Below are 27,920 nucleotides of genomic sequence, written 5' to 3'. Positions count from 1 at the left end.
GCCTGGCATGTTACCCCCATTTTTCACTGTATATATGTTGTTTTAGTTGTATGTGTCACTGGGACCCTGGTAACCCAGGGCCCCAGTGCTCATAAGTGTGCCTGAATGTGTTACCTGTGTAGTGACTAACTGTCTCACTGAGGCTCTGCTAATCAGAACCTCAGTGGTTATGCTCTCTCATTTCTTTCCAAATTGTCACTGACAGGCTAGTGACCATTTTTACCAATTTACATTGGCTTACTGGAACACCCTTATAATTCCCTAGTATATGGTACTGAGGTACCCAGGGTATTGGGGTTCCAGGAGATCCCTATGGGCTGCAGCATTTCTTTTGCCACCCATAGGGAGCTCTGACAAATCTTACACAGGCCTGCCACTGCAGCCTGAGTGAAATAACGTCCACGTTATTTCACAGCCATTTTACACTGCACTTAAGTAACTTATAAGTCACCTATATGTCTAACCTTTACCTGGTAAAGGTTAGGTGCAAAGTTACTTAGTGTGAGGGCACCCTGGCACTAGCCAAGGTGCCCCCACATTGTTCAGAGCCAATTCACTGAACTTTGTGAGTGCGGGGACACCATTACACGCGTGCACTACATATAGGTCACTACCTATATGTAGCTTCACCATGGTAACTCCGAATATGGCCATGTAACATGTCTATGATCATGGAATTGCCCCCTCTATGCCATCCTGGCATTGTTGGTACAATTCCATGATCCCAGTGGTCTGTAGCACAGACCCTGGTACTGCCAGACTGCCCTTCCTGGGGTTTCTCTGCAGCTGCTGCTGCTGCCAACCCCTCAGACAGGCAGCTGCCCTCCTGGGGTCCAGCCAGGCCTGGCCCAGGATGGCAGAACAAAGAACTTCCTCTGAGAGAGGGTGTGACACCCTCTCCCTTTGGAAAATGGTGTGAAGGCAGGGGAGGAGTAGCCTCCCCCAGCCTCTGGAAATGCTTTGTTGGGCACAGATGTGCCCAATTCTGCATAAGCCAGTCTACACCGGTTCAGGGACCCCTTAGCCCCTGCTCTGGCGCGAAACTGGACAAACGAAAGGGGAGTGACCACTCCCCTGACCTGCACCTCCCCTGGGAGGTGTCCAGAGCTCCTCCAGTGTGCTCCAGACCTCTGCCATCTTGGAAACAGAGGTGCTGCTGGCACACTGGACTGCTCTGAATGGCCAGTGCCACCAGGTGACGTCAGAGACTCCTTGTGATAGGCTCCTTCAGGTGTTAGTAGCCTTTCCTCTCTCCTAGGTAGCCAAACCCTCTTTTCTGGCTATTTAGGGTCTCTGTCTCTGGGGAAACTTTAGATAACGAATGCATGAGCTCAGCCGAGTTCCTCTGCATCTCCCTCTTCACCTTCTGATAAGGAATCGACCGCTGACCGCGCTGGAAGCCTGCAAACCTGCAACATAGTAGCAAAGACGACTACTGCAACTCTGTAACGCTGATCCTGCCGCCTTCTCGACTGTTTTCCTGCTTGTGCATGCTGTGGGGGTAGTCTGCCTCCTCTCTGCACCAGAAGCTCCGAAGAAATCTCCCGTGGGTCGACGGAATCTTCCCCTGCAACCGCAGGCACCAAAAAGCTGCATCTACGGTCCCTTGGGTCTCCTCTCAGCACGACGAGCGAGGTCCCTCGAATCCAGCGACACCGTCCAAGTGACTCCCACAGTCCAGTGACTCTTCAGCCCGAGTTTGGTGGAGGTAAGTCCTTGCCTCACCTCGCTGGGCTGCATTGCTGGGAACCGCGACTTTGCAAGCTTCTCCGGCCCCTGTGCACTTCCGGCGGAAATCCTGTGTGCACAGCCAAGCCTGGTTCCACGGCACTCAAACCTGCATTGCACGACTTTCTAAGTTGGTCTCCGGCGACGTGGGACTCCTTTGTGCAACTTCGGCAAGCACCGTTTCACGCATCCTCGTAGTGCCTGTTTCTGGCACTTCTCCGGATGCTACCTGCTTCAGTGAGGGCTCCTTGTCTTGCTCGACGTCCCCTCTCTCTGCAGGTCCAATTTGCGACCTTCTGGTCCCTCCTGGGCCCCAGCAGCGTCCAAAAACGCCAAACGCACGATTTGCGTGTAGCAAGGCTTGTTGGCGTCCATCCGGCGGGAAAACACTTCTGCACGACTCTCCAAGGCGTGGGGGATCCATCCTCCAAAGGGGAAGTCTCTAGCCCTTGTCGTTCCTGCAGTATTCACAGTTCTTCAGCCTAGAAAGAGCTTCTTTGCACCAACCGCTGGCATTTCTTGGGCATCTGCCCATCTCCGAGCTGCTTGTGACTTTTGGACTTGGTCCCCTTGTTCCACAGGTACCTTCAGACAGGAATCCATCGTTGTTGCATTGCTGATTTGTGTTTTCCTTGCATTCTCCCTCTAACACGACTATTTTGTCCTTAGGGGAACTTTAGTGCACTTTGCACTCACTTTTCAGGGTCTTGGGGAGGGTTATTTTTCTAACTCTCACTATTTTCTAATAGTCCCAGCGACCCTCTACAAGGTCACATAGGTTTGGGGTCCATTCGTGGTTCGCATTCCACTTCTGGAGTATATGGTTTGTGTTGCCCCTATCCCTATGTTTCCCCATTGCATCCTATTGTAACTATACATTGTTTGCACTGTTTTCTAAGACTATACTGCATATTTTTGCTATTGTGTATATATATCTTGTGTATATTTCCTATCCTCTCACTGAGGGTACACTCTAAGATACTTTGGCATATTGTCATAAAAATAAAGTACCTTTATTTTTAGTATAACTGTGTATTGTGTTTTCTTATGATATTGTGCATATGACACTAAGTGGTACTGTAGTAGCTTCACACGTCTCCTAGTTCAGCCTGAGCTGCTTTGCTAAGCTACCATTATCTATCAGCCTAAGCTGCTAGACACCCTATACACTAATAAGGGATAACTGGGCCTGGTGCAAGGTGCAAGTACCCCTTGGTACTCACTACAAGCCAGTCCAGCCTCCTACATTGGTTGTGCAGCGGTGGGATAAGTGCTTTGAGACTACTTACCACTCTTGTCATTGTACTTTTCATAAGAGAAAAATATACAAAACAAGGTCAGTGTATATACACATAGCCAAAAAGTTTTGCATTTCCTCTTTTCACTCTTTTCTAAGTGCTGAAAAGTACTTCTAAACTTTCAAAAAGTTCTTAAAAGTTTAAAAAGTTTTTTCTGTCTTTCCAAAAAGTTCTGAAAACTTTTTTTTCTCTTTGTCTATCACTTTAACTCTCTCTAAAAAATGTCTGGCACAGGCCAAAAAGTTGAACTGTCCAAACTTGCATATGATCACCTTAGCTGGAAAGGAGCAAGGAGTCTCTGCATAGAGAGAGGTTTGAGTGTAGGGAAGAATCCTTCTTTAGAACTGTTAATTAATATGCTTAGAGTACAGGATAAGGCCATAAGTGCCCAATCTGTAGAAAAAGTAGCTAATGGTTCTCAATCTGATCCAGGGACTCCCCCAGGAAAAGGTTCAGGGAAGAAACTTCTCAGCCTGCCCATTACTAGACAGTCTAGCATAGTTGGTACAGAGGTTGAATCACACCATACTGATGGTGTGCTCTCACATTATACTGGTAGCCAAGCTGTTAGGGTGCCCTCTGTAAGGGACAGGTCTCCTTCTGTTCATTCCCATCATACCTCTGTATCTAGAAATGTCCCTCCCACCCACCCTGATGACAGATTGTTAGAAAGGGAGCTCAATAGATTGAGAGTGGAGCAAACCAGACTGAAGCTCAAGAAGCAACAGCTGGATTTGGATAGACAGTCTTTAGAAATAGAGAGGGAAAGACAGAAGATGGGTTTAGATACCCATGGTGGCAGCAGCAGTATTCCACATAGTCATCCTGCAAAAGAGCATGATTCCAGGAATCTGCATAAGATAGTTCCCCCTTACAAGGAGGGGGATGACATTAACAAGTGGTTTGCTGCACTTGAGAGGGCCTGTGTTGTACAGGATGTCCCTCAAAAGCAGTGGGCTGCTATCCTATGGCTATCATTTACTGGAAAAGGTAGGGATAGGCTCCTTACTGTAAAAGAAAATGATGCTAACAATTTCCAAGTTCTTAAGAATGCACTCCTGGATGGTTATGGCTTAACCACTGAACAGTACAGGATAAAGTTCAGAGATACCAAAAAGGAGTCTTCACAAGACTGGGTTGATTTCATTGACCAGGCAGTGAAGGCCTTGGAGGGGTGGTTACATGGCAGTAAAGTTACTGATTATGACAGCCTGTATAACTTAATCCTGAGAGACCATATTCTTAATAATTGTGTGTCTGATTTGTTGCACCAGTACTTGGTGGACTCTGATCTGACCTCTCCCCAAGAATTGGGAAAGAAGGCAGACAAATGGGTCAGAACAAGAGTGAACAGAAAAGTTCATACAGGGGGTGACAAAGATGGCAACAAAAAGAAGGATGGTAAGTCTTCTGACAAGGGTGGGGACAAATCTAAAAATGAGTCTTCATCAGGACCACAAAAACACTCTGGTGGGGGTGGTGGGCCCAAATCCTCCTTTAATCAGAACAAGGAAAAGAAACCATGGTGCTATTTATGTAAGATAAAAGGCCATTGGACAACAGATCCCAGTTGTCCAAAGAAAGGCACCACAGCTCCTACCACTACAACCCCTACTGCTACACCTAGTGTCCCTACTAATAGCAGTGGTGGTGGGAGCAAACCTACTAATAGCCAATCCAAGGGAGTAGCTGGGCTCACTTTTGGTAATTTAGTTGGGGTTGGTCTGATTAGGGAGACCACAGAGGCTACTTTAGTCTCTGAAGGGGCTATTGACTTAGCCACTTTGGTTGCTTGCCCCCATAACTTGGAGAAGTACAAGCAACTAACCCTAATAAATGGTGTTGAGGTCCAGGCCTACAGGGACACAGGTGCCAGTGTCACAATGGTGATTGAGAAACTGGTGCACCCTGAACAACACATACTTGGACACCAGTACCAAGTAACCGATGCTCACAACATAACACAAAGCCACCCCATGGCTGTTGTAAATCTCAACTGGGGGGGGGGTATCTGGTCCAAAGAAAGTTGTGGTAGCTTCAGATTTACCTGTAGACTGTCTATTAGGGAACGATTTGGAGACATCAGCTTGGTCAGATGTGGAGTTGGAGGCCCATGCAGCAATGCTGGGCATCCCAGGGCATATTTTTGCTTTGACAAGGGCTCAGGCCAAAAAGCAAAAAGGACAGGGAAGCTTGGATCCTGGAACAATGGACCAAGTGCTCCCTAAAGCTAGGGCTAGTAGAAGCAAACCACTTCCTACTATCCCTCCCTCTACAGTGGATTCTACTTCTGAGGAAGAAGAATTCCCTCCCTGTGCAGAACCTACACCAGAGGAGCTGGAAGCAGACACTGCTGAGCTTTTGGGTGAAGGGGGGCCTGCCAGAGAGGAGCTGAGTGTGGCACAGCAAACCTGTCCCACATTAGAGGGTCTCAGACAGCAAGCTGTCAAACAGGCTAATGGGGATGTCAGTGACTCACACAGAGTTTACTGGGAGGACAACCTCTTGTACACTGAGCATAGGGATCCTAAACCTGGAGCTGCCAGGAGATTAGTGATTCCTCAGGAGTACAGAAAGTTCCTCCTAACACTGGCACATGACATTCCCTTAGCTGGGCACCTGGGTCAAATGAAAACTTGGGACAGATTGGTACCATTGTTTCATTGGCCTAGGATGTCTGAGGACACAAAAGAATTTTGTAAGTCCTGTGAAACCTGTCAAGCCAGTGGCAAGACAGGTGGCACTCCAAAGGCACCCCGTATCCCACTGCCTGTGGTTGGGGTTCCCTTTGAAAGGGTAGGGGTTGACATAGTTGGCCCCCTTGACCCTCCTACTGCTTCAGGCAATAGGTTTATCTTAGTGGTAGTGGACCATGCCACAAGATATCCTGAAGCAATTCCTTTAAGGACCACTACAGCTCCTGCAGTGGCAAAGGCCCTCCTGGGAATATTTTCCAGGGTGGGCTTCCCAAAGGAAGTAGTATCAGACAGGGGAAGCAATTTCATGTCTGCATACTTAAAGGCCATGTGGAAGGAGTGTGGTGTAACTTACAAGTTCACAACACCCTATCATCCACAAACAAATGGACTGGTGGAGAGATTTAATAAAACTCTCAAAGGCATGATTATGGGACTCCCTGAAAAACTCCGCAGGAGATGGGATATCCTTCTACCATGCCTCCTTTTTGCCTACAGGGAGGTACCCCAGAAAGGAGTGGGCTTCAGCCCCTTTGAACTTCTTTTTGGACACCCTGTTAGGGGTCCACTCACACTTGTAAAGGAGGGTTGGGAACAACCTTTAAAAGCTCCTAAGCAGGATATTGTGGATTATGTACTTGGCCTCAGATCAAGGATGGCTGAGTACATGAAAAAGGCCAGTAAAAACCTTCAGGCCAGCCAAGAGCTCCAGAAGCAATGGCATGATCAGAAGGCTGTTTTGGTTCAGTACCAACCAGGGCAGAAAGTGTGGGTCTTGGAGCCTGTGGCCCCAAGAGCACTCCAAGATAAATGGAGTGGACCCCACACAATTGTTGAAAAGAAGGGTGAAGTCACCTACTTGGTTGACTTAGGCACTACCAGGAGTCCCCTTAGGGTGCTCCATGTCAACCGCCTGAAACCCTACTATGACAGGGCTGATCTCACCCTGCTCATGGCAACAGATGAGGGACAGGAAGAAGACAGTGATCCTCTACCTGATCTCTTCTCTTCCACAGAACAAGATGCTCTTGTGGAAGGTGTAGTTTTGGCTGATTGTCTTACTGCTGAGCAGAAAGATAATTGCATAAATCTCCTAGGACAATTTTCAGAACTCTTCTCCATTGTGCCAGGCACCACTTCTTGGTGTGAGCACACTATAGATACTGGAGACAGTTTACCTGTCAAAAGTAAGATCTATAGGCAGCCTGACCATGTCAGGGACTGCATAAAGCAAGAGGTTCAGAAAATGTTGGAACTAGGAGTGGTTGAGCACTCTGACAGTCCATGGGCTTCTCCTGTGGTACTGGTACCAAAACCCAATTCTAAAGATGGAAAGAAGGAAATTAGGTTTTGTGTAGACTATAGAGGTCTCAACTTGGTAACCAAAACAGATGCTCACCCTATACCCAGGGCAGATGAGCTAATAGATACACTGGCATCTGCCAAGTATCTAAGCACTTTTGATTTGACTGCAGGGTATTGGCAGATCAAAATGTCAGAAGATGCTAAACCTAAAACTGCATTTTCTACCATTGGAGGACATTACCAGTTTACTGTAATGCCTTTTGGTTTGAAAAATGCACCTGCCACTTTTCAGAGGTTGGTGAACACAGTCCTGCAAGGGCTGGAAGCTTTCAGTGCAGCATATTTGGATGATATAGCTGTCTTTAGCTCCAGCTGGGATGATCACCTGGTCCACCTATGGAAAGTTTTGGAGGCCCTGCAAAAGGCAGGCCTCACTATCAAGGCTTCAAAGTGCCAGATAGGGCAGGGTAAGGTGGTTTATCTGGGACACCTTGTTGGTGGGGAACAGATTGCACCACTTCAGGGGAAAATCCAAACTATTATTGATTGGGTTCCCCCTACCACTCAGACTCAGGTGAGAGCCTTCCTAGGCCTCACTGGGTATTACAGGAGGTTCATTAAGAACTATGGCTCCATTGCAGCCCCTCTTAATGACCTCACATCCAAGAAAATGCCTAAAAATGTATTATGGACAGCAAACTGTCAGAAAGCTTTTGAGGAGCTGAAGCAGGCCATGTGCTCTGCACCTGTCCTGAAAAGCCCTTGTTACTCTAAAAAATTCTATGTCCAAACTGATGCATCTGAATTAGGAGTAGGGGCAGTCCTATCACAACTTAATTCTGAGGGCCAGGATCAACCTGTTGCTTTTATTAGTAGAAGGTTGACCCCTAGAGAAAAGCGTTGGTCTGCCATTGAGAGGGAGGCCTTTGCTGTGGTCTGGGCTCTGAAGAAGTTGAGGCCATACCTGTTTGGCACTCACTTCATTGTTCAGACGGACCACAAACCTCTACTTTGGCTAAAACAAATGAAAGGTGAAAATCCTAAATTGTTGAGGTGGTCCATATCCCTACAGGGAATGGACTATACAGTGGAACATAGACCTGGGAGTAGCCACTCCAATGCAGATGGACTCTCCAGATATTTCCACTTAGACAATGAAGACTCATCAGGTAATGGCTAGTCTTATTGTCCTTCGTTTGGGGGGGGGGGTTGTGTAGGAAAGTACCATCTTGCCTGGCATGTTACCCCCATTTTTCACTGAATATATGTTGTTTTAGTTGTATGTGTCACTGGGACCCTGGTAACCCAGGGCCCCAGTGCTCATAAGTGTGCCTGAATGTGTTACCTGTGTAGTGACTAACTGTCTCACTGAGGCTCTGCTAATCAGAACCTCAGTGGTTATGCTCTCTCATTTCTTTCCAAATTGTCACTGACAGGCTAGTGACCATTTTTACCAATTTACATTGGCTTACTGGAACACCCTTATAATTCCCTAGTATATGGTACTGAGGTACCCAGGGTATTGGGGTTCCAGGAGATCCCTATGGGCTGCAGCATTTCTTTTGCCACCCATAGGGAGCTCTGACAAATCTTACACAGGCCTGCCACTGCAGCCTGAGTGAAATAACGTCCACGTTATTTCACAGCCATTTTACACTGCACTTAAGTAACTTATAAGTCACCTATATGTCTAACCTTTACCTGGTAAAGGTTAGGTGCAAAGTTACTTAGTGTGAGGGCACCCTGGCACTAGCCAAGGTGCCCCCACATTGTTCAGAGCCAATTCACTGAACTTTGTGAGTGCGGGGACACCATTACACGCGTGCACTACATATAGGTCACTACCTATATGTAGCTTCACCATGGTAACTCCGAATATGGCCATGTAACATGTCTATGATCATGGAATTGCCCCCTCTATGCCATCCTGGCATTGTTGGTACAATTCCATGATCCCAGTGGTCTGTAGCACAGACCCTGGTACTGCCAGACTGCCCTTCCTGGGGTTTCTCTGCAGCTGCTGCTGCTGCCAACCCCTCAGACAGGCAGCTGCCCTCCTGGGGTCCAGCCAGGCCTGGCCCAGGATGGCAGAACAAAGAACTTCCTCTGAGAGAGGGTGTGACACCCTCTCCCTTTGGAAAATGGTGTGAAGGCAGGGGAGGAGTAGCCTCCCCCAGCCTCTGGAAATGCTTTGTTGGGCACAGATGTGCCCAATTCTGCATAAGCCAGTCTACACCGGTTCAGGGACCCCTTAGCCCGTGCTCTGGCGCGAAACTGGACAAAGGAAAGGGGAGTGACCACTCCCCTGACCTGCACCTCCCCTGGGAGGTGTCCAGAGCTCCTCCAGTGTGCTCCAGACCTCTGCCATCTTGGAAACAGAGGTGCTGCTGGCACACTGGACTGCTCTGAGTGGCCAGTGCCACCAGGTGACGTCAGAGACTCCTTGTGATAGGCTCCTTCAGGTGTTAGTAGCCTTTCCTCTCTCCTAGGTAGCCAAACCCTCTTTTCTGGCTATTTAGGGTCTCTGTCTCTGGGGAAACTTTAGATAACGAATGCATGAGCTCAGCCGAGTTCCTCTGCATCTCCCTCTTCACCTTCTGATAAGGAATCGACCGCTGACCGCGCTGGAAGCCTGCAAACCTGCAACATAGTAGCAAAGACGACTACTGCAACTCTGTAACGCTGATCCTGCCGCCTTCTCGACTGTGTTCCTGCTTGTGCATGCTGTGGGGGTAGTCTGCCTCCTCTCTGCACCAGAAGCTCCGAAGAAATCTCCCGTGGGTCGACGGAATCTTCCCCCTGCAACCGCAGGCACCAAAAAGCTGCATCTACGGTCCCTTGGGTCTCCTCTCAGCATGACGAGCGAGGTCCCTCGAATCCAGCGACACCGTCCAAGTGACTCCCACAGTCCAGTGACTCTTCAGCCCGAGTTTGGTGGAGGTAAGTCCTTGCCTCACCTCGCTGGGCTGCATTGCTGGGAACCGCGACTTTGCAAGCTTCTCCGGCCCCTGTGCACTTCCGGCGGAAATCCTGTGTGCACAGCCAAGCCTGGGTCCACAGCACTCAAACCTGCATTGCATGACTTTCTAAGTTGGTCTCCGGCGACGTGGGACTCCTTTGTGCAACTTCGGCGAGCACCGTTTCACGCATCCTCGTAGTGCCTGTTTCTGGCACTTCTCCGGGTGCTACCTGCTTCAGTGAGGGCTCCTTGTCTTGCTCGACGTCCCCTCTCTCTGCAGGTCCAATTTGCGACCTTCTGGTCCCTCCTGGGCCCCAGCAGCGTCCAAAAACGCCAAACGCACGATTTGCGTGTAGCAAGGCTTGTTGGCGTCCATCCGGCGGGAAAACACTTCTGCACGACTCTCCAAAGCGTGGGGGATCCATCCTCCAAAGGGGAAGTCTCTAGCCCTTGTCGTTCCTGCAGTATTCACAGTTCTTCAGCCTAGAAAGAGCTTCTTTGCACCAACCGCTGGCATTTCTTGGGCATCTGCCCATCTCCGAGCTGCTTGTGACTTTTGGACTTGGTCCCCTTGTTCCACAGGTACCTTCAGACAGGAATCCATCGTTGTTGCATTGCTGATTTGTGTTTTCCTTGCATTCTCCCTCTAACACGACTATTTTGTCCTTAGGGGAACTTTAGTGCACTTTGCACTCACTTTTCAGGGTCTTGGGGAGGGTTATTTTTCTAACTCTCACTATTTTCTAATAGTCCCAGCGACCCTCTACAAGGTCACATAGGTTTGGGGTCCATTCGTGGTTCGCATTCCACTTCTGGAGTATATGGTTTGTGTTGCCCCTATCCCTATGTTTCCCCATTGCATCCTATTGTAACTATACATTGTTTGCACTGTTTTCTAAGACTATACTGCATATTTTTGCTATTGTGTATATATATCTTGTGTATATTTCCTATCCTCTCACTGAGGGTACACTCTAAGATACTTTGGCATATTGTCATAAAAATAAAGTACCTTTATTTTTAGTATAACTGTGTATTGTGTTTTCTTATGATATTGTGCATATGACACCAAGTGGTACTGTAGGAGCTTCACTCGTCTCCTAGTTCAGCCTAAACTGCTCTGCTAAGCTACCATTATCTATCAGCCTAAGCTGCTAGACACCCTATACACTAATAAGGGATAACTGGGCCTGGTGCAAGGTGCAAGTACCCCTTGGTACTCACTACAAGCCAGTCCAGCCTCCTACACTTACTATGACAGGGCTGACTTAACCCTGCTCATGGCCACACGAGGGGCAGGAGGAAGAGAGTGACCTTCTCCCTGACCTCTTCTCCAACACTGAAGCTGATGGCTTAGTGGAAGGAGTGGTGCTTGCAGACTGCCTCACTGTTGAGCACAGGGAGGACTGCAAAAGTCTCGTAGGACAGTTTTCAGACCTCTTTTCTCTCATACCTGGCACAACTACCTGGTGTGAACATACAATTGATACTGGAGACAGTTTACCTGTCAAGAGTAAAATTTACAGACAGCCTGACCATGTCAGATTGCATAAAACTGATGTCCAGAAAATGCTAGATCTAGGAGTTATTAAGGCTTCTGATAGCCCCTGGACCAGCCCAGTGGTGCTGGTCCCCAAACCGCAGAGCAAAGAAGGAAAGAGAATAATGCAGTATTGTGTGGACTATAGGTGTCTCAATACAGTAACCAAAACAGATGCTCACCCTATACCCAGGGCAGATGAGCTAATACATACACTGGCATCTGCCAAGTATCTAAGCACTTTTGATTTGACTACAGGGTATTGGCAGATCAAATTGTCAGAGGATGCTAAAGCAAAAACTGCATTTTGTACCATAGGAGGGCATTATCAATTCACTGTTATGCCCTTTGGTTTGAAAAATGCACCTGCCACTTTTCAGAGGCTGGTGAATGCAGTCCTCCAAGGTTTGGAAGCTTTCAGTGCAGCATACGTAGATGATATTGCTGTATTTACCTCCAGCTGGGATGACCACCTGGTTCACCTCTGGAAAGTTTTGGAGGCCCTGCAAAAGGCAGGCCTAACTATCAAGGCTTCCAAGTGCCAGATAGGGTAGGGGAAAAGTGGTTTATCTGGGCCACCCGTTAGGTTGAGAACAGATTGAACCACTACAGGGAAAGATTCAGACCATTATGGACTGGGCTCCCCCTACTACACAGACCCAGGTCAGGGCCTTCTTAGGTCTCACTGGGTATTACAGGAGGTTCGTTAAGAACGATGGCTCCATTGCAGCCCCTCTTAATGACCTCACCAGTAAGAAAATGCCTAAAAGGGTATTGTGGACAGCTAGCTGTCAAAAAGCTTTTGAAGAGCTAAAGCAGGCTATGTGCTTTCCACCTGTCATGAAGAGCCTGAACTACTCCAAAAAAGTATTTGTCCAAACAGATGCTTCTGAATTAGGGGTAGGGTCTGTACTCTAACTGTAGGAGGCTGGCCTGGCTTGTAGTGGGTACCAGAGGTACTTACACCTTGTGCCAGGTCCAGTTATCCATTATTAGTGTAGAAAAGGTGTTTCTAGCAGCTTAGACTGATAGAAGGTAGCTATGGCAAACCAGCTTAGGCTGAACTAGGAGACATGTAAAGCTCCTACTATACCACTGGTGTCATATGCAGAATATCATAAGAAAAAACAATACACAGAAGTACTAAAAATAAAGGTACTTTATTTTTATGACAATATGCCAAAAGTATCTTAGTGAGTACCCTCAGTATGAGGATAAGTTATATACACAAGATATATGTACACAAACCAAATTTATGCAAGTAATAGCAAGAAAAGTAATGCAAGCAGTGTAAAGTTACAATAGATTGCAATAGGAGCACATAGGTATAGGGGCAACACTAACCATATACTCCAAAAGTGGAATGCAAACCACGAATGGACCCCAAACCTATGTAAGCCTGTAGAGGGTCGCTGGGACTGTAAGAAAACAGTGAGGGTTAGAAAAATAGCCCACGCCAAGACCCTGAAAGTTAGGTGTAAAGTGCACCTACTACCCCCAGAGAGCACAGAAGTCGTGATAGGGGGATTTTGCAGGAAGAACAAACACCAGCAATGCAACAACAGAGGATTTCTGGACCGGAGTACCTGTAAGATAAGGGGACCAAGTCCAATAGTCGCGACAGTGTCGAGACTGGCCAGGAGCCCAGGAAATGCCAGCTGAGGGTGCAAGGAAGCTGCCACCGGTTGGAAGAAGCTTGGAGTTCTGCAAGAAAGAAGAGGACTAGGAACTTCCCCTTTGGAGGATGGATGTCCCACGTTGCGATGAAGCTTGCAGAGGTATTCCCATGCAAAAAGACCTCAAACAAGCCTTGCTAGCTGCAAGGGTTGCGGTTAGGGTTTTTGGGTGCTGCTGTGGCCTAGGAGGGACCAGGATGTCGCCCCTTGGAGGAGGAGACAGAGGGGGCGCCCAGCAATACAGAGAGCCCGTGCAGAAGCAGGCAGCACCCGCAGAAGCACCTGAACAGGCACTTAGAAGAAAAGTGAACTGGAGTCCACCCGAAGTCACAAAAGGGAGTCCAACTCAGAAGGTTGTGCACTGCACAAAGGGGTGTCGGGACCTAGGCTTGGCTGTGAACGAAGGAAATCCTGGAAGAGTGCACCGGAGCCGGAGCAGCTGCAAATCACGCAGTACCCAGCAATGCAGTCTAGCGTGGGGAGGCAAGGACTTACCTCCACCAAACTTGGACTGAAGAGTCACTGGACTGTGGGAGTCACTTGGACAGAGTTGCTGAGTTCCAGGGACCACGCTCGTCGTGCTGAGGGGACTCAGAGGACCAGTGATGCAGTCTTTTGGTGCCTGCGGTTGCAGGGGGAAGATTCAGTCGACCCACGGGAGATTTATTCAGAGCTCCTGGTGCAGAGAGGAGGCAGGCTACCCCCAGAGCATGCACCACCTGGAAACAGTCGAGAAAGCCGGCAGGATGAAGAGATACAAGGTTGCTAGTAGTCTTGTTACTTTGTTGCGGTTTTGCAGGCGTCCTGAGCAGTCAGTGGTCGATCCTTTGGTAGAAGGTGAAGAGAGAGATGCAGAGGAACTCTGATGAGCTCTTGCATTCGTTATCTGGGGAGATCCCCAAAGCAGAGACCCTAAATAGCCAGAAAAGGAGGTTTGGCTACCTAGGAAGGAGGATTGGCTACCAAGAGAGGTAAGAGCCTAACAGAAGGAGCTTCTGACGTCACCTGCTGGCACTGGCCACTCAGAGCAGTCCAGTGTGCCACAGACACCTCTGTTTCCAAGATGGCAGAGGTCTGGGACACACTGGAGGAGCTCTGGTCACCTCCCCTGGGAGGTGCAGGTCAGGGGAGTGGTCACTCCCCTTTCCTTTGTCCAGTTTTGCACCAGAGCAGGGCTGGGGGGTCCCTACACCGGTGTAGACCGGCTTATGCAGAGATGGGCACCATCTGTGCCCATCAAAGCATTTCCAGAGGCTGGGGGAGGCTACTCCTCCCCAGCCTTCACACCTATTTCCAAAGGGAGAGGGTGTTACACCCTCTCTCAGAGGAAATCCTTTGTTCTGCCTTCCTGGGCCAGGGCTGCCTGGACCCCAGGAGGGCAGAAACCTGTCTGAGGGGTTGGCAGCAGCAGCAGCTGCAGTGGAGACCCCGGAAAGGCAGTTTGGCAGTACCCGGGTTCTGTGCTAGAGACCCGGGGGATCATGGAATTGTCCCCCCAATGACAGAATGGCATTGGGGTGACAATTCCATGATCTTGGACATGTTACATGGCCATGTTCGGAGTTACCATTGTGACGCTGTATATAGGTAGTGACCTATGTACAGTTCACGCGTGTAATGGTGTCCCCGCACTCACAAAGTCCGGGGAATTTGCCCTGAACGATGTGGGGGCACCTTGGCTAGTGCCAGGGTGCCCACACACTAAGTAACTTTGTACCCAACCTTCACCAGGTGAAGGTTAGACATATAGGTGACTTATAAGTTACTTAAGTGCAGTGGTAAATGGCTGTGAAATAACGTGGACGTTATTTGAAATAACGTGGACGTTATTTCACTCAGGCTGCACTGGCAGGCCTGTGTAAGAATTGTCCGAGCTCCCTATGGGTGGCAAAAGAAATGCTGCAGCCCATAGGGATCTCCTGGAACCCCAATACCCTGGGTACCTCAGTACCATATACTAGGGAATTATATGGGTGTACCAGTATGCCAATGTGAATTGGTAAATTCAGTCACTAGCCTGTTAGTGACAAATTTAGAAAGCAGAGAGAGCATAACCACTGAGGTTCTGGTTAGCAGAGCCTCAGTGATACAGTTAGGCATCACACAGGGAACACATACAGGGCACATACTTATGAGCACTGGGGCCATGCCTGGCAGGTCCCAGTGACACATAGACTAAAACAACATATATACAGTGAAATATGGGGGTAACATGCCAGGCAAGATGGTACTTTCCTACAATAACAACTTAACTCAGAGGGCCATGATCAGCCTGTTGCTTTCATTAGCAGGAAGTTGACCCCTAGAGAAAAGTGTTGGTCTGCCATAGAGAGGGAGACCTTTGCTGTGGTCTGGGCCTTGAAGAAGCTGAGACTCTACTTGTTTGGGACTCCGTTTATTGTTCAAACATACCACAAACCTCTATTAGAGCTTAAACAAATGAAAGGTGAAAACTCTAAATTGTTGAGGTGGTCCATTTCCCTACAGGGAATGGACTATACAGTGGAACATAGACCTGGGAGTAACCACTCCAAGGCAGATGGACTCTCCAGATATTTCCACTTGGACAATGAAGACTCATCTGGGCAAGGTTAGCCTTATTGTCCCAGGTTTGGGGGTGGGGTTGTGTAGGAAAGTACCATCTTTCTTGGCATGTTACCCCCATTTTTACCTGTATGTCAGTATGTTTTTGCCTGTCTCACTGGCATCCTGCTGGTCAGGACCCCAATGCTCATAGTTTGTGGCCTGATGTGTGTGTGTGTTGTGTATAGTGCTTGACTGTGTCACTGAGGCTCTGCTAACCAGAACCTCAGTGTTTATGCTCTCTCTGCTTTTACATTTTTCACTATAGGCTAGTGACTTCATTTACCAATTTCAATTGGCACACTGGACCCCCTTATAAGTCCCTAGTATATGGTACTTAGGTAGACAGGGCATTGGGGTTCCAGGAGATCCTTATGGACTACAGCATTTCTTTTGCCACCCATAGGGAGCTCGGACAATTCTTACACAGGCCTGCCATTGCAGCCTGAGTGAAATAGTGCACACACTATTTCACAGCCATTTTCACTGCACCTAATTAACTTATAAGTCACCTATAGGTCTAACTTTCACTTGCTGAAGGTTAGGTGCAAGTTACTAAGTGTGAGGGCACCCTGGCACTAGCGAAGGTGCCCCCACATTGTTCAGGGCCAATTCCCGGGACTTTGTGAGTGCGGGACGCCATTACACGCATGCACTAAAATAGGTCAATACCTATATGTAGCTTCACAATGGTAACTCCAAATATAGCCGTGTAAGGTGTCTAAGAGCATGGAATTGTCCCCCCATTGCGAATCTGGTATTGGGGAGCCAATTCCATGCATCCTAGGGGCTCCACCATGGACCCCCAGTACTGCTAAACAAGCTCTCTGGGGTTTTCACTGCAGCTACAGCTGCTGCCACCTCACAGACTGGGTTCTGCCCTCTTGGTGTCTGAGCAGCTCTATCCCAGGAAGGCAGAACAAAGCATTTCCTTTGGGAGCAGGGTGTTACACCCTCTCCCTTTGGAAATAGGTCTTACAGGCTGGGGAGAGGAGGCCTCCCCCAGCCTCTGGAAATGCTTTGAAGGGCACAGATGGTGCCCTCCTAGCATAAGGCAGTCTACACCAGTTCAGGGACCCCGAGTCCCTGCACTGGTGCGAAACTGGACAAAGGAAAGGGGGGTGACCACTCCCCTGTCCATCACCACCCCAGGGGTGGTGCCCAGAGCTCCTCCAGTGTGTCCCAGACTTCAGCCATCTTTTTTTCCAAGGTGTAGGGTTACTCTGGAGGCCTCTGAAGTGCCAGCAGGTGACGTCAGAGACCCCTCCTGATAGGTCCTGATAAGGTAGCCAATCCACCTCTCAGGGCTATTTAGGGTCTCTCCTGTGGGTTTCTCTTCAGATTCTACTTGCAAGTTTACAGCAGGAATCCTCTGCAACTACTACTTCTTCCTCTGACCTCGGATCAATCGTAGCCTGCTCCAGGAACCGCTGTAACAACAACAAAGTATCCACAAGGAATACTTTTCTTCTGCAACTTCAGCTCCAGCCAGCAACTGCAACAGTTTCCATGGTGTGCACGCTCTGAGGACTCCCTGTCTTCACCCTGCACCAGAAGGACCGAAGAAATCTCCTGTGGAGTGACAGAGTCACTCTCCTGCTCCAGCAGGCAACTTCTAAGACGACGACCGGTACCCTTGGACTCCTCTCACAGCGACGAGCGTGCTCCTAAGGACAGAGAGGGTGGACCCCATCGATATAGACTGTCCTGAGGTCCTGCTGACACAATTTGGAGGAGGTAAGACCTTGCCTTTTCTGAGAGAGACGGTACCCCTGTGTACTGCGTCTTCTTCACCTCCTGAGGCCTCTGTGCGTTCTTTGCAAAATTCCTTTGTGCACAGCCTGGCCCATGTCCTCAGCACTCCATCCTGCGACGCTGAACTCGCTGAGTTGTTGTCCGGCGGCGTGGGACCTTCCTTTGTAGTGCTGCACCAACCGCAATTTGCATCTTCTTTGTCCCCGTGTCCTCGGACTCCCGTGGGTGCTGTTCTGAAGGCTCTCTAAAGTGCTGAGAGCCCCCTCTTCCTCCTCACACAGAGTTGAGGCCTCCAGGTCCCTCCTGGGTCCAGATAGCATCATTTTTACGCAAAACACGACTTTGCCGGAGCCAAGGCCTGTTGGAGAAATCCAGCACCAAAACTTGCCTGCTTCCAACTTCTCTCCGTGCGACATCCTTTACATCATGCAGGAACCCGCTGACATCTTCCTTGGGCGCATTTCTGCAGTCTTCGTCCAACCTTCTTTTGCACCCTCTTCTGGGTTGCAGGGGCTCCTGTCCTTCCTGGAATTTCTTTTAACTCCTAGAGTTGGTCTCCTCTCTCCACAGGGCTTCAGGTCCAGGAATCCACCATTTGTTGCTTGCAGTCTTGCTTGGTTCTTGCAGTAACTCTAATCACGACTTGTAGTGTGTCCTAAGGAAACTTACAGTACTTTACTCCTACTTTTCTGGGCTCTGGGGAGGGGTAATTTACTTACCTTTACTGTATTCTTACTTTCACAGCCATTCTCTACACACTACACTTGTCTAGGAGGGGAATTCGTGATTTGCATCCCACTTTTAGTATATGGTTTGTGTTGCCCCTAGACCTATTTTTTCCCATTGCATTCTATAGCATTTCCTATTGTTTGCACTATTCTGTGTCTAATTACTTACCTTATTTTGGCATCTAGTGTATATATTGTGTATAATACTTACCTCCAGAAGGAGTATTGCCTCTAAGATATTTTTGGTACTGTGTCACCCAGATAAATACCTTTATTTTTGGTAACAACGAGTATTGTCTTTACTTGTGTATAAGTAGTGTGTGACTATAAGTGGTATTGCAGGAGCTTTGCATGTCTCCTAGTTCAGCCTAAGCTGCTCTGCTATAGCTACCTCTATCAGCCTAAGCTGCTAGAACACTACCACATTTCACTAATAAGGGATAACTGGACCTGGTGTAAGTACCCAAGGTAATTACTACAAACCAGGCCAGCCTCCTACACCTAATATATGGTAATTAGATACATAGGGCATTGGGTTTCCAGGGGATCCATAAGGGCTGCAGCATATATTTTGCCACCCATATGGAGTCCATGCAAAGGCTTCTGCAGGACTGCCATTGCAGCCTGCGTGAAATGGTGCATGCACCCTTTCACTGCCATGTACACTGCAGCAGGTCACTTATAAGTCACCCCTATAGCAGGCCCTCTAGCCCTGAGAGCAGGGTGCAAAGTACCTGTGTGTGAAGACACCCCTGCATTAGCAGAGGTGCCCCCATGACCTCCAGGGCCATTTTCCCGGACTTCGTAAGTGCGGGGACACCATTTTACGTGTGTACTGGACATACGTCACTACCAATGTCCAGCAACATAATGGTAACTCCAAACATAGGCATGTTAGTTATCAAATATGATGGTATTGTACCCCAAGGCTTTTGCAAGCATTGGTTGTATGATTCCATGCACTCTGGGGGCTCCTTAGAGGAACCTTGGTATTTCCATTTCAGCCTTCTGATGTTTTCCAGGCAGCCCTAGCTGTTGTCACCTCACAGACAGGTTTCTGTCCTCCTGTTACTTGAAAAGCTCGAGCCCAGGAAGGCAGAACAAATGATTTCCTTTGGGAGAGGGGTGTTACACCCTCTCTCTTTGGAAATAGGTCTTACAGGGTTGGAAGGAGTAGCTTCCCCAGACCACTGGAAATGCTTTGAAGGGCACATTTGGTGCCCTCCTTGCATAATCACGTCTACACCGGTATAGGGACCCCGCAGTCCCTGCTCTGGTGTGAAACTGGAAAAAGGAAAGGGGGGTGACCACTCCCCTGTCTATCGCCACCTGAGGGGTGGTGCTTAGAGCTCCTCCAGAAGGTCCCTGGGTTTTGCCATCTTGGATTTCAAGTTGGCAGGGAACTCTGGGAGCATCTGAGTGGCCAGTGCCAGCAGGTGACGTCAGAGCCCTCCCCTGATAGGTGCTTACCTGTGTAGCTGACCAATCCCCCTTTCAGGGCCTCTCCTTTGGGTGGTTCTTCAGATTCAGATTGCAAGACTCCAGCAGGAATCCTCTGCATCCTCCACTTTAACTTCTCACTGAACAAACTGCATCTGGACCCTCCAGAAACTCAACAAACTGCAACAAAGAAGCGAGATGACTTCTGAAACATTGTATCTTCAGCTCTTGCGAGCAACTGCAACTGTTTCCTGGTCATGCATCCTCCGAGGACAGCCTGTCTTCAACCTGTACCAGAAGAAGGAAGGAATCTCCCTTGAAGTGAAGGAGTCACTTCGCTGCTTCAGCAGGCACCCCTCTGCAGTAACGACCAGTGGCGTGGGTCCCCGCTCCTGGCGAAGTGCATGGATCCAGCAACACGAGTCATGGACTGAAGTGGTCCTGACGGTCCTGATGTCCTACTGTCCAACTTTGGTGGAGGTAAGGCCTTGCCTCCTCCTGCAAGACAGTACTCCTGTGCACCGCATGTTTTGCAATTGCCAAGGCTTTTTGGCATCCTTCCATGAAGTTCTTCATGCATCTTGCAGCTCTGGCCCGACGCACGTCTTTCTGAGTGGTTCTCCGGCAGCGTGGAAGCCTTTGTCATAGTGCTGCGTGGGCCTCTTCTTGCACCTCCTTTGTCCCTGTGCTGTGGGACTCCTGTGCATGCTACCTGGTCTTCTGTGGGCTCTGAGTTGCTGAAAGCCCCCTCTGGCTCCCCCTCCTGGGGAGACACCACCTGGTCCCGGGCAACGCCATTTTCTGCTAACCACGAGCTTTGCGTGTGTCAAGGCTTGTTGCCAGACTCCAGCAACGCAAACCAGACTGCAGTCATCCGTCTGGCGTCGGACATCATCTGCACTAACCAGGAACCAGACTCAGGGGGTCATTCTGACCCTGGCGGTCATTGACCGCCAGGGCCAACGACCACGGAAGCACCGCCAACAGGCTGGCGGTGCTTCCTGGCCAATTGTGACCGCGGCGGTAAAGCCGAGGTCAGAAAAGGGAAACCGGCGGTTTCCCGCCGGTTTTCCCCTGGCCAAAGGAATCCTCCATGGCGGCGCTGCAAGCAGCGCCGCCATGGGGAATCCGACCCCCTTCCCGCCAGCCTGTTCCTGGCGGTTTACACCACCAGGAAGAGGCTGGTGGGAACGGGTGTAGTGGGGCCCCTGCACTGCCCATGCCACTGGCATGGGCAGTGCAGGGGCCCCCTAACAGGGCCCCAGCAAGATTTTCAGTGTCTGCTTGGCAGACACTGAAAATCGCGACGGGTGCCACTGCACCCGTCGCACCTCAGCAAATCCGCCGGCTCCATTCGGAGCCGGCTTCATCTTTGCTGGGGCTTTCCCGCTGGGCCAGCGGGCGATCTTTTGCAGATCGCCCGCCGGCCCAGCGGGAAAGTCGGAATGCCCCCGCGGTCATCTGACCGCGGGCCGGTGTTTGGGCGGTTTCCGCCTGGCGGGCGGTGCCCGCCGGGGTCGGAATGACCCCCTCAGTCTTCTTGGATGCAGTACTGACTGTCCTTCACCGGTGGAGCTCCTGTTCTCCCTGAACTCTTCTGTGCTTCTTGGACTTGGTCCCCTTCTTCCACAGGTCCTCAGGTCCAGGAATCCACTGTTGGTGTCTTGCAGTCTCTTCTGGTTTTTGCATAATCTTCTTTCTCGTTTGTGTGTGTGTTCTGGGAAAGTTACTGTGTTTTACTCCTGCTTTCCTGGGCACTGGGGTGGGTTCTAGTACTTACCTTTGGTGTTTTTTTTTTTTAGTACTCCCAGCACCCCACTACACAGTACACTTGCCTAGGTGGGAAACAGACATTCGCATTCCACTTTCTTAGTATGTGGTTTGTGTTCCTGCTAGGCCCATTTCTAACTATTGTGACTTTCCCGAATTGCACTGTTTTTCTAACTGTTTTAATGCCGATGTCTGCATACTAGTGTATATAATTTGTGTATTACCTCCTAACGGAGTATAGTCTTATGGTATGTGTGACCGGGTGGCCCCGATCTCCGTGTCGGATCAAGAGGCCTCCCCCATGCCGGAGGAGGCCGGAACATCACTTCCGCGTTCCCACGTCACCATGGGAACGCGTTCACAGCGAGGCACGCATCGGGAGGTTACCGGGGCAACCTCCTATGACGAGGAGAGTTCAGATTGGCCAAGAGGGGAGGAAGGAGGCCAAAAGGGGCGGAATTCCCGAGAGAGAGGAGAGGAAGGAACGCGAGGCGGCGGCGGCGGCGAGGAGAAGCAGAGAGACGGAGAAAACTACCAGAGAGAAGAAAAGCCCCAAGAAACCCAGGACGAAGACAGCGGACCTCGGAGGAGCAGATCCGGTCTCGAAGACGGGAAGCCTGGACCGATCGGCAACCATACCGGAGACCGACGCGAGGAACTCCCCAGAGCCAGCCACGACCCCGGAGGGTCATGGCTCTGGAAGGTACGGTCTTTGTGGGCAAAACGAGGGGCACTTTAACAGAAGAGAGCTGGGGAAGGGAGGGAGGAAGGGTGAGGGGAGGACAGGGAGGGAACTAAGGGACACCTAAAGAGCACGTGGAAACCACAAAACCCCACCGCGCACGAGTGAATAAGATAATAAGCACTTACCTTCCAATCCTCACGGACACAGAATCACCCCCCCCCCCTTCCAGTATCCCATTCCCCAGTAGTTAGACTAAGAAAGGACATGAATGCATGTGGTCATCCCACTTACAGTAGATATTTGTTCCTTTTCCCTTTATGGTTGACGGCGGGATCCTACGAGGACGACCACACACAGTACCAAAGGAGAAGAAGAAGAGGGACATACCATTAGAAGGGAGAAACTCACCACCCAAAGGAGAAACAGAACTTAAACCATCTAACTGAAATATCCATAGTACCTTTTTTCAATAACCAATAAAAATACTTACCGTAAAACCAAACATACCTCTCCCGAGTATCTATACTGTGGGGACTGTTACAGTATGTTATATAGTACCTTTATTTTTAGTAACAATGAGTATTTCCTTTCATGTGTGTACGTGCTGTTTGACTACAGTGGTATTGCATGAGCTTTGCATGTCTCCTAGATAAGCCTTGGCTGCTCAGCTACCTCTAGAGAGCCTGGCTTCTAGACACTGCCTACATTTCACTAATAAGGGATAACTGGACCTGGTATAAGGTGTAAGTACCATAGGTACCCACCACAAACCAGGCCAGCCTCCTACGGCTGGGCACCAAGGAAGGTGACGGGCACCAAGTTAGGCGACGGGCCGGGGACCAAGGAAGCTTGTGGGCAGTGACTGATGTCCTGTTTAGAAGGGCAAATATGAGCCCCACAGAAGAAGTTCAGAGAGTGAAATTACTTAATATGCCTAGCACGACCATGAAAGGCTTTCGTCAGTTCCTGTAGCACCCTGCACTGTAGCGCCTGAGTAAATCTCTTTAACAGGGGCTAATGGACCCTCCTGTCTGATCCCTGAAGGGCCATCAACCTGCCCAACCCTTGTGTTTCTACTTGTGATCAAGAAACAGCTTCTGTGAGCAGGTTTCTGTGTGGTACCCTTAGAATGGAATATGAAGCTGAAAAACAGCTTCTGTTTTTCTGTCTTGCACCCCTCACATTTTATCAATATCCTGAGCTCCTGGAAGCTTCAATACCAGATCCTCAGACTTCTCTCTGTCCTCACAGGTGTGTGCTATAGAGATGGCGTAGCATAAAACAACACTTCATGTTCACGCTTACTGTGGACAGTTTACAGAAGTTTCATAACAGAACAAGTCCTCGTTTATCTACTTTCCTTTCTATTGGCCCGAAGGGTGACATCTTTGGAGATGGTAGTCACAGGCAGTGCTGACCAAGGGGCGAAAGAATGATTCAGCCAGTTGATGGGTGTCTGGGGGAGGGCTCACCTGTGGACAGAAGGGACTGGGGGTGGAGAACAGGAAGCTCTGTGCAGATGTGGTACCTGTGAGCTACAGATACTGAAGCAACTGCCACCTGCTGAGCATGATGGGACACTGGTGGTCTCTGGGTTCTTAAAGGCACAGTACCTATTTTTAACTCACATAATGACAGCCTATGGGGCTACACTGTCCTGCTTTACCTCATATCTATACTCTATTAAAAAAGGTTTTGTGAAAGACATTTATGCTGTTTTACCAAACATCATCAAATGATATACATATATAATTATTCTGGCCCCTTTTTTAAGTACAAGATGAAGAACTGGGCCATTGTAGCCCGCTCCTAGAGGCTGCATGATATTTTTCTCTCTTAAGTGACTCTGCAGGCAGACCCAAAAAAAGGTGAACATCTGCACTTAAGATATATTGGGGAAAAGTGCTCCGGGGTCCCTTCACGTGGGCGGGACTATTCAGTGCTTAGGACTTCAATGGAGATTCCCTACAACTGGAGTTACAGGTAGGAAAACTGTTTAGGGGGCACCCATGAAGTGAGAGGGTACTCACGGGCTGAAGATGTCCTCTGTATCATCGATCGGAAGTTCACTGAAGTATGGGGCATCTTCTTGCTTAGGACACTTTCTCTTTACCCTCTGCATGGGGGGGCTGCAGCAATCTGGAAAAGAAGGAGGGCATTGGATGTCAGATAGACAGATCCTATAATCTCAGAGTACTAGCATAACCCAGGAGAGCCACAAAATGAGACAAAGGGAGCAAGGATAATATAGGCAGGAGAGAAGGAAGGGATCACTCAAAGGGGCAATGGGTAAGGAGAGTTTGGAGCAAGGAACAGGACAGAGGGAAGTAGTACTCTCAATCCAATTGTCACACAAGGGTCCCTGTGGGATTACACCTGACAACACCATCTGGTATCAAGACTGGGTAACCGGGAATGTATCTCACAAGGACGCATGTACCTTGTCCCTTTTGCTGTCATCTTCTGCACTGCAACTACTAACACAAAGAGGTGCACAAGTGCTCTCCTGGATACAGGACTCCATATCTCTATCAAAATCCACATCCTCTTACTTAGCATTACAGCTGTGGACATTGAGCAGATCAGACTAGAAATGCAGAAGGCGAAGGCCTGAGAAGATGTTCAAGGGACTGGAAGATGCGGAAGGTCAGACCCACAGTTGAGGAACAGAAAAAGGTGTCTCGAAGGAGTGAAAGCTGTAAGTAAATGAGAAAAGCTTGTAAAGTGGAGGCAGTCAAAGTGGCCCCTACTTCTGTAACCACTGCCATTCAGACCCCGAGCGCTATTCCTTCTCAACTCGAAGACCCTATGGGATTGATCTTAACATCACTACTCTCGTATCTTAAGGACGAGTATCACATTTTAAACTCATGTAAGAAGTTAAGGGACTGAATGAAAATGAGAAAGCAGCACCTCAACTAACTTGCGTATCCCCGATTGGGAACGAGGTCATTCTCAGGTTGTGAGTGTCTGCATGAAGGATGCAATCAGCCTGGATGGACTCCCAGCTCAATACTACAAGAACTTAAAGAGGACCTGTAGATTCAAGGAGACTAATGAGGTGCTAGGATGCAGGGTAGGCATCAGATCCAAAGTGGAAGGATGATGGAGTGAAAAGGGCTGTTTATAAAGACCCTTGTAACCTCTGGTTAGTGCCTTTTGGACGACTGTCCCGTGCCTCTCCAACGTCTGGCTGTGCCGCTCCAACAACTCACCAATGGGCCATGCACAGGATACTCCGTAAAGGACTGGATTCCAGCTGACTAAACGCAATTCAGACAAGAACTACCAACCCGTGCCCTGAATGAACATCAACAGGAACAGAATCCCGTGCGCTCCTTTGAAGGAAAGAAGCCAAAGAGGAGTGGATTCTACCTAAGACCAGAAATACAAACGAAATACAAACGAGGTAACGCAAGTACCAACCGGGCGACAGTACCGAAAACACGGTCCAGCATGGACATTCACTCTGGAGACACATGACCAATTCAACAGAACTGTCTATGGTGGACATCAACTCCCTAGATTTACAGCCTTCCATCACATCTCATGAATGTACACATACCATGGCCCTCTACTCACAATCTGCACTTCCATCACAACTCACTTGAATGTATACACACTAGGGCTCTCTTGTTCCACCCTACACTCTTGTCAATTCTGTCTTGAGTATTTTCACACCATGCCCCCTGTGCTCATAATATGCTCACCCATCCTTTAGTATAAAAGGGGCCATGGGGCCCGAGACTTCTCTCAATATGACACTCACCAGGGCCCCCTCTGTGGGGTGAGAAGAAGTTGATGACTGGTGAATAAATGCTGCTCAAAAGCTCTGACTTGCCAAGGAAGGGCTCGTCCAGTTGGAAATGGACACGCATCACTCGTGACTTCACAGGGGTCTCCTCCAGGCCTGCAAAACCCAATACAGACAGTGAGATACTCCTTTGTGAGACACAAGACACCCCGATTTGCCACTGGTTTGGAGCAGACATCCCCTATTAGTAGCATTTGTAGACCAGCGGAGTTATGCTGTGGTGCCAGGGATGGTGTCAGAAGAGCTCCCTGCCTCTCTCATGTGTGCACACTGCCAGCACGTCTGGACTGCTTGGGGGTGGCTGGTTAGTGAGAGAAGCACCCTGCTTTCGAGAGATGCAGGCACACTGCATGGGGCGGGGTTCTGCTGCTGAGGGTAACTTGTTAGTAAGAGAAACTCCCCGTCTCTTAGGTGTGCACACACTGCATTACACCCTGCTCTGCGGATAGCTTGTAAGTGAGAGAGGCTCCCCATCTCTTAGCTATACACACACTGCATTAGACCCTGGTGCTGGCTTGTAAGTGAGAAAAGCTTGCCGTCCCTTAGGTATGCACACACTGCATTAGGCCCTGCGATGGTGATGGCTTGTAAGTGAGAGAAGGTTCCCGTCTCTTAGGTATGTGCACACTGCATTAGACCCTGGTGCTGGTGGTGGCTTGTAAGTGAGAGAGGCTCCCCATCTCTTAGCTATACACACACTGCATTAGACCCTGGTGCTGGCTTGTAAGTGAGAGAAGCTCCCAGTCTCTTAGGTGTACACACACTGCATTAGACCCTGCTGCTGGCTTGTAAGTGAGAGAAGCTCCCAGTCTCCTAGGTATGCACACACTGCATTAGACCCTGGTGCTGGCTTGTAAGTGAGAGAAGCTCCCAGTCTCTTAGGTATGCACACACTGCATTAGACCCTGGTGGTGGCTTGTAAGTGAGAGAAGCTCCCAGTCTCTTAGGTGTGCACACACTGCATTAGACCCTGGTGGTGGCTTGTAAGTGAGAGAAGCTCCCAGTCTCTTAGGTATGCACACACTGCATTAGACCCTGGTGGTGGCTTGTAAGTGAGAGAAGCTCCCAGTCTCTTAGGTGTGCACACACTGCATTAGACCCTGGTGCTGGCTTGTAAGTGAGAGAAGCTCCCAGTCTCTTAGGTGTGCACACACTGCATTAGACCCTGGTGCTGGCTTGTAAGTGAGAGAAGCTCCCAGTCTCTTAGGTATGCACACACTGCATTAGGCCCTGCTGTGGTGATGGCTTGTAAGTGAGAGAAGCTCCCAGTCTCTTAGGTGTACACACACTGCATTAGACCCTGGTGCTGGCTTGTAAGTGAGAGAAGCTCCCAGTCTCCTAGGTATGCACACACTGCATTAGACCCTGGTGCTGGCTTGTAAGTGAGAGAAGCTCCCAGTCTCTTAGGTATGCACACACTGCATTAGACCCTGGTGGTGGCTTGTAAGTGAGAGAAGCTCCCAGTCTCTTAGGTGTGCACACACTGCATTAGACCCTGGTGCTGGCTTGTAAGTGAGAGAAGCTCCCAGTCTCTTAGGTGTGCACACACTGCATTAGACCCTGGTGCTGGTGGTGGCTTGTAAGTGAGAGAAGCTCCCAGTCTCTTAGGTATGCACACACTGCATTAGACCCTGGTGCTGGCTTGTAAGTGAGAGAAGCTCCCAGTCTCTTAGGTGTGCACACACTGCATTAGACCCTGGTGCTGGCTTGTAAGTGAGAGAAGCTCCCAGTCTCTTAGGTGTGCACACACTGCATTAGACCCTGGTGCTGGCTTGTAAGTGAGAGAAGCTCCCAGTCTCTTAGGTGTACACACACTGCATTAGACCCTGGTGCTGGCTTGTAAGTGAGAGAAGCTCCCAGTCTCCTAGGTGTGCACACACTGCATTAGACCCTGGTGGTGGCTTGTAAGTGAGAGAAGCTCCCAGTCTCTTAGGTGTGCACAC

General features: G+C 49.4%; 1 protein-coding gene across 3 annotated transcripts in view; it reads right to left on the bottom strand.

Moving 5' to 3' along the window:
* LOC138268127 (CTD small phosphatase-like protein 3) overlaps positions 1 to 27,920 on the bottom strand; it is a 173,666-nt gene that overhangs the window by 119,016 nt on the left and 26,730 nt on the right. For all 3 annotated transcript variants that reach the window (XM_069217533.1, XM_069217536.1, XM_069217535.1), the window contains exons 4-5: positions 25,933 to 26,073; positions 24,194 to 24,302 (exon numbers count right to left, since the gene is read on the bottom strand). In XM_069217533.1, the coding sequence (XP_069073634.1) occupies positions 24,194 to 24,302; positions 25,933 to 26,073 (250 nt within the window). The remainder of the gene's footprint in view (positions 1 to 24,193; positions 24,303 to 25,932; positions 26,074 to 27,920) is intronic.

Source organism: Pleurodeles waltl, chromosome 12 (genome assembly GCF_031143425.1).
Source record: "Pleurodeles waltl isolate 20211129_DDA chromosome 12, aPleWal1.hap1.20221129, whole genome shotgun sequence".
NCBI classification, from domain to species: Eukaryota; Metazoa; Chordata; class Amphibia; order Caudata; family Salamandridae; genus Pleurodeles; species Pleurodeles waltl.
This window is presented reverse-complemented; position numbering and strand designations above follow the sequence as displayed.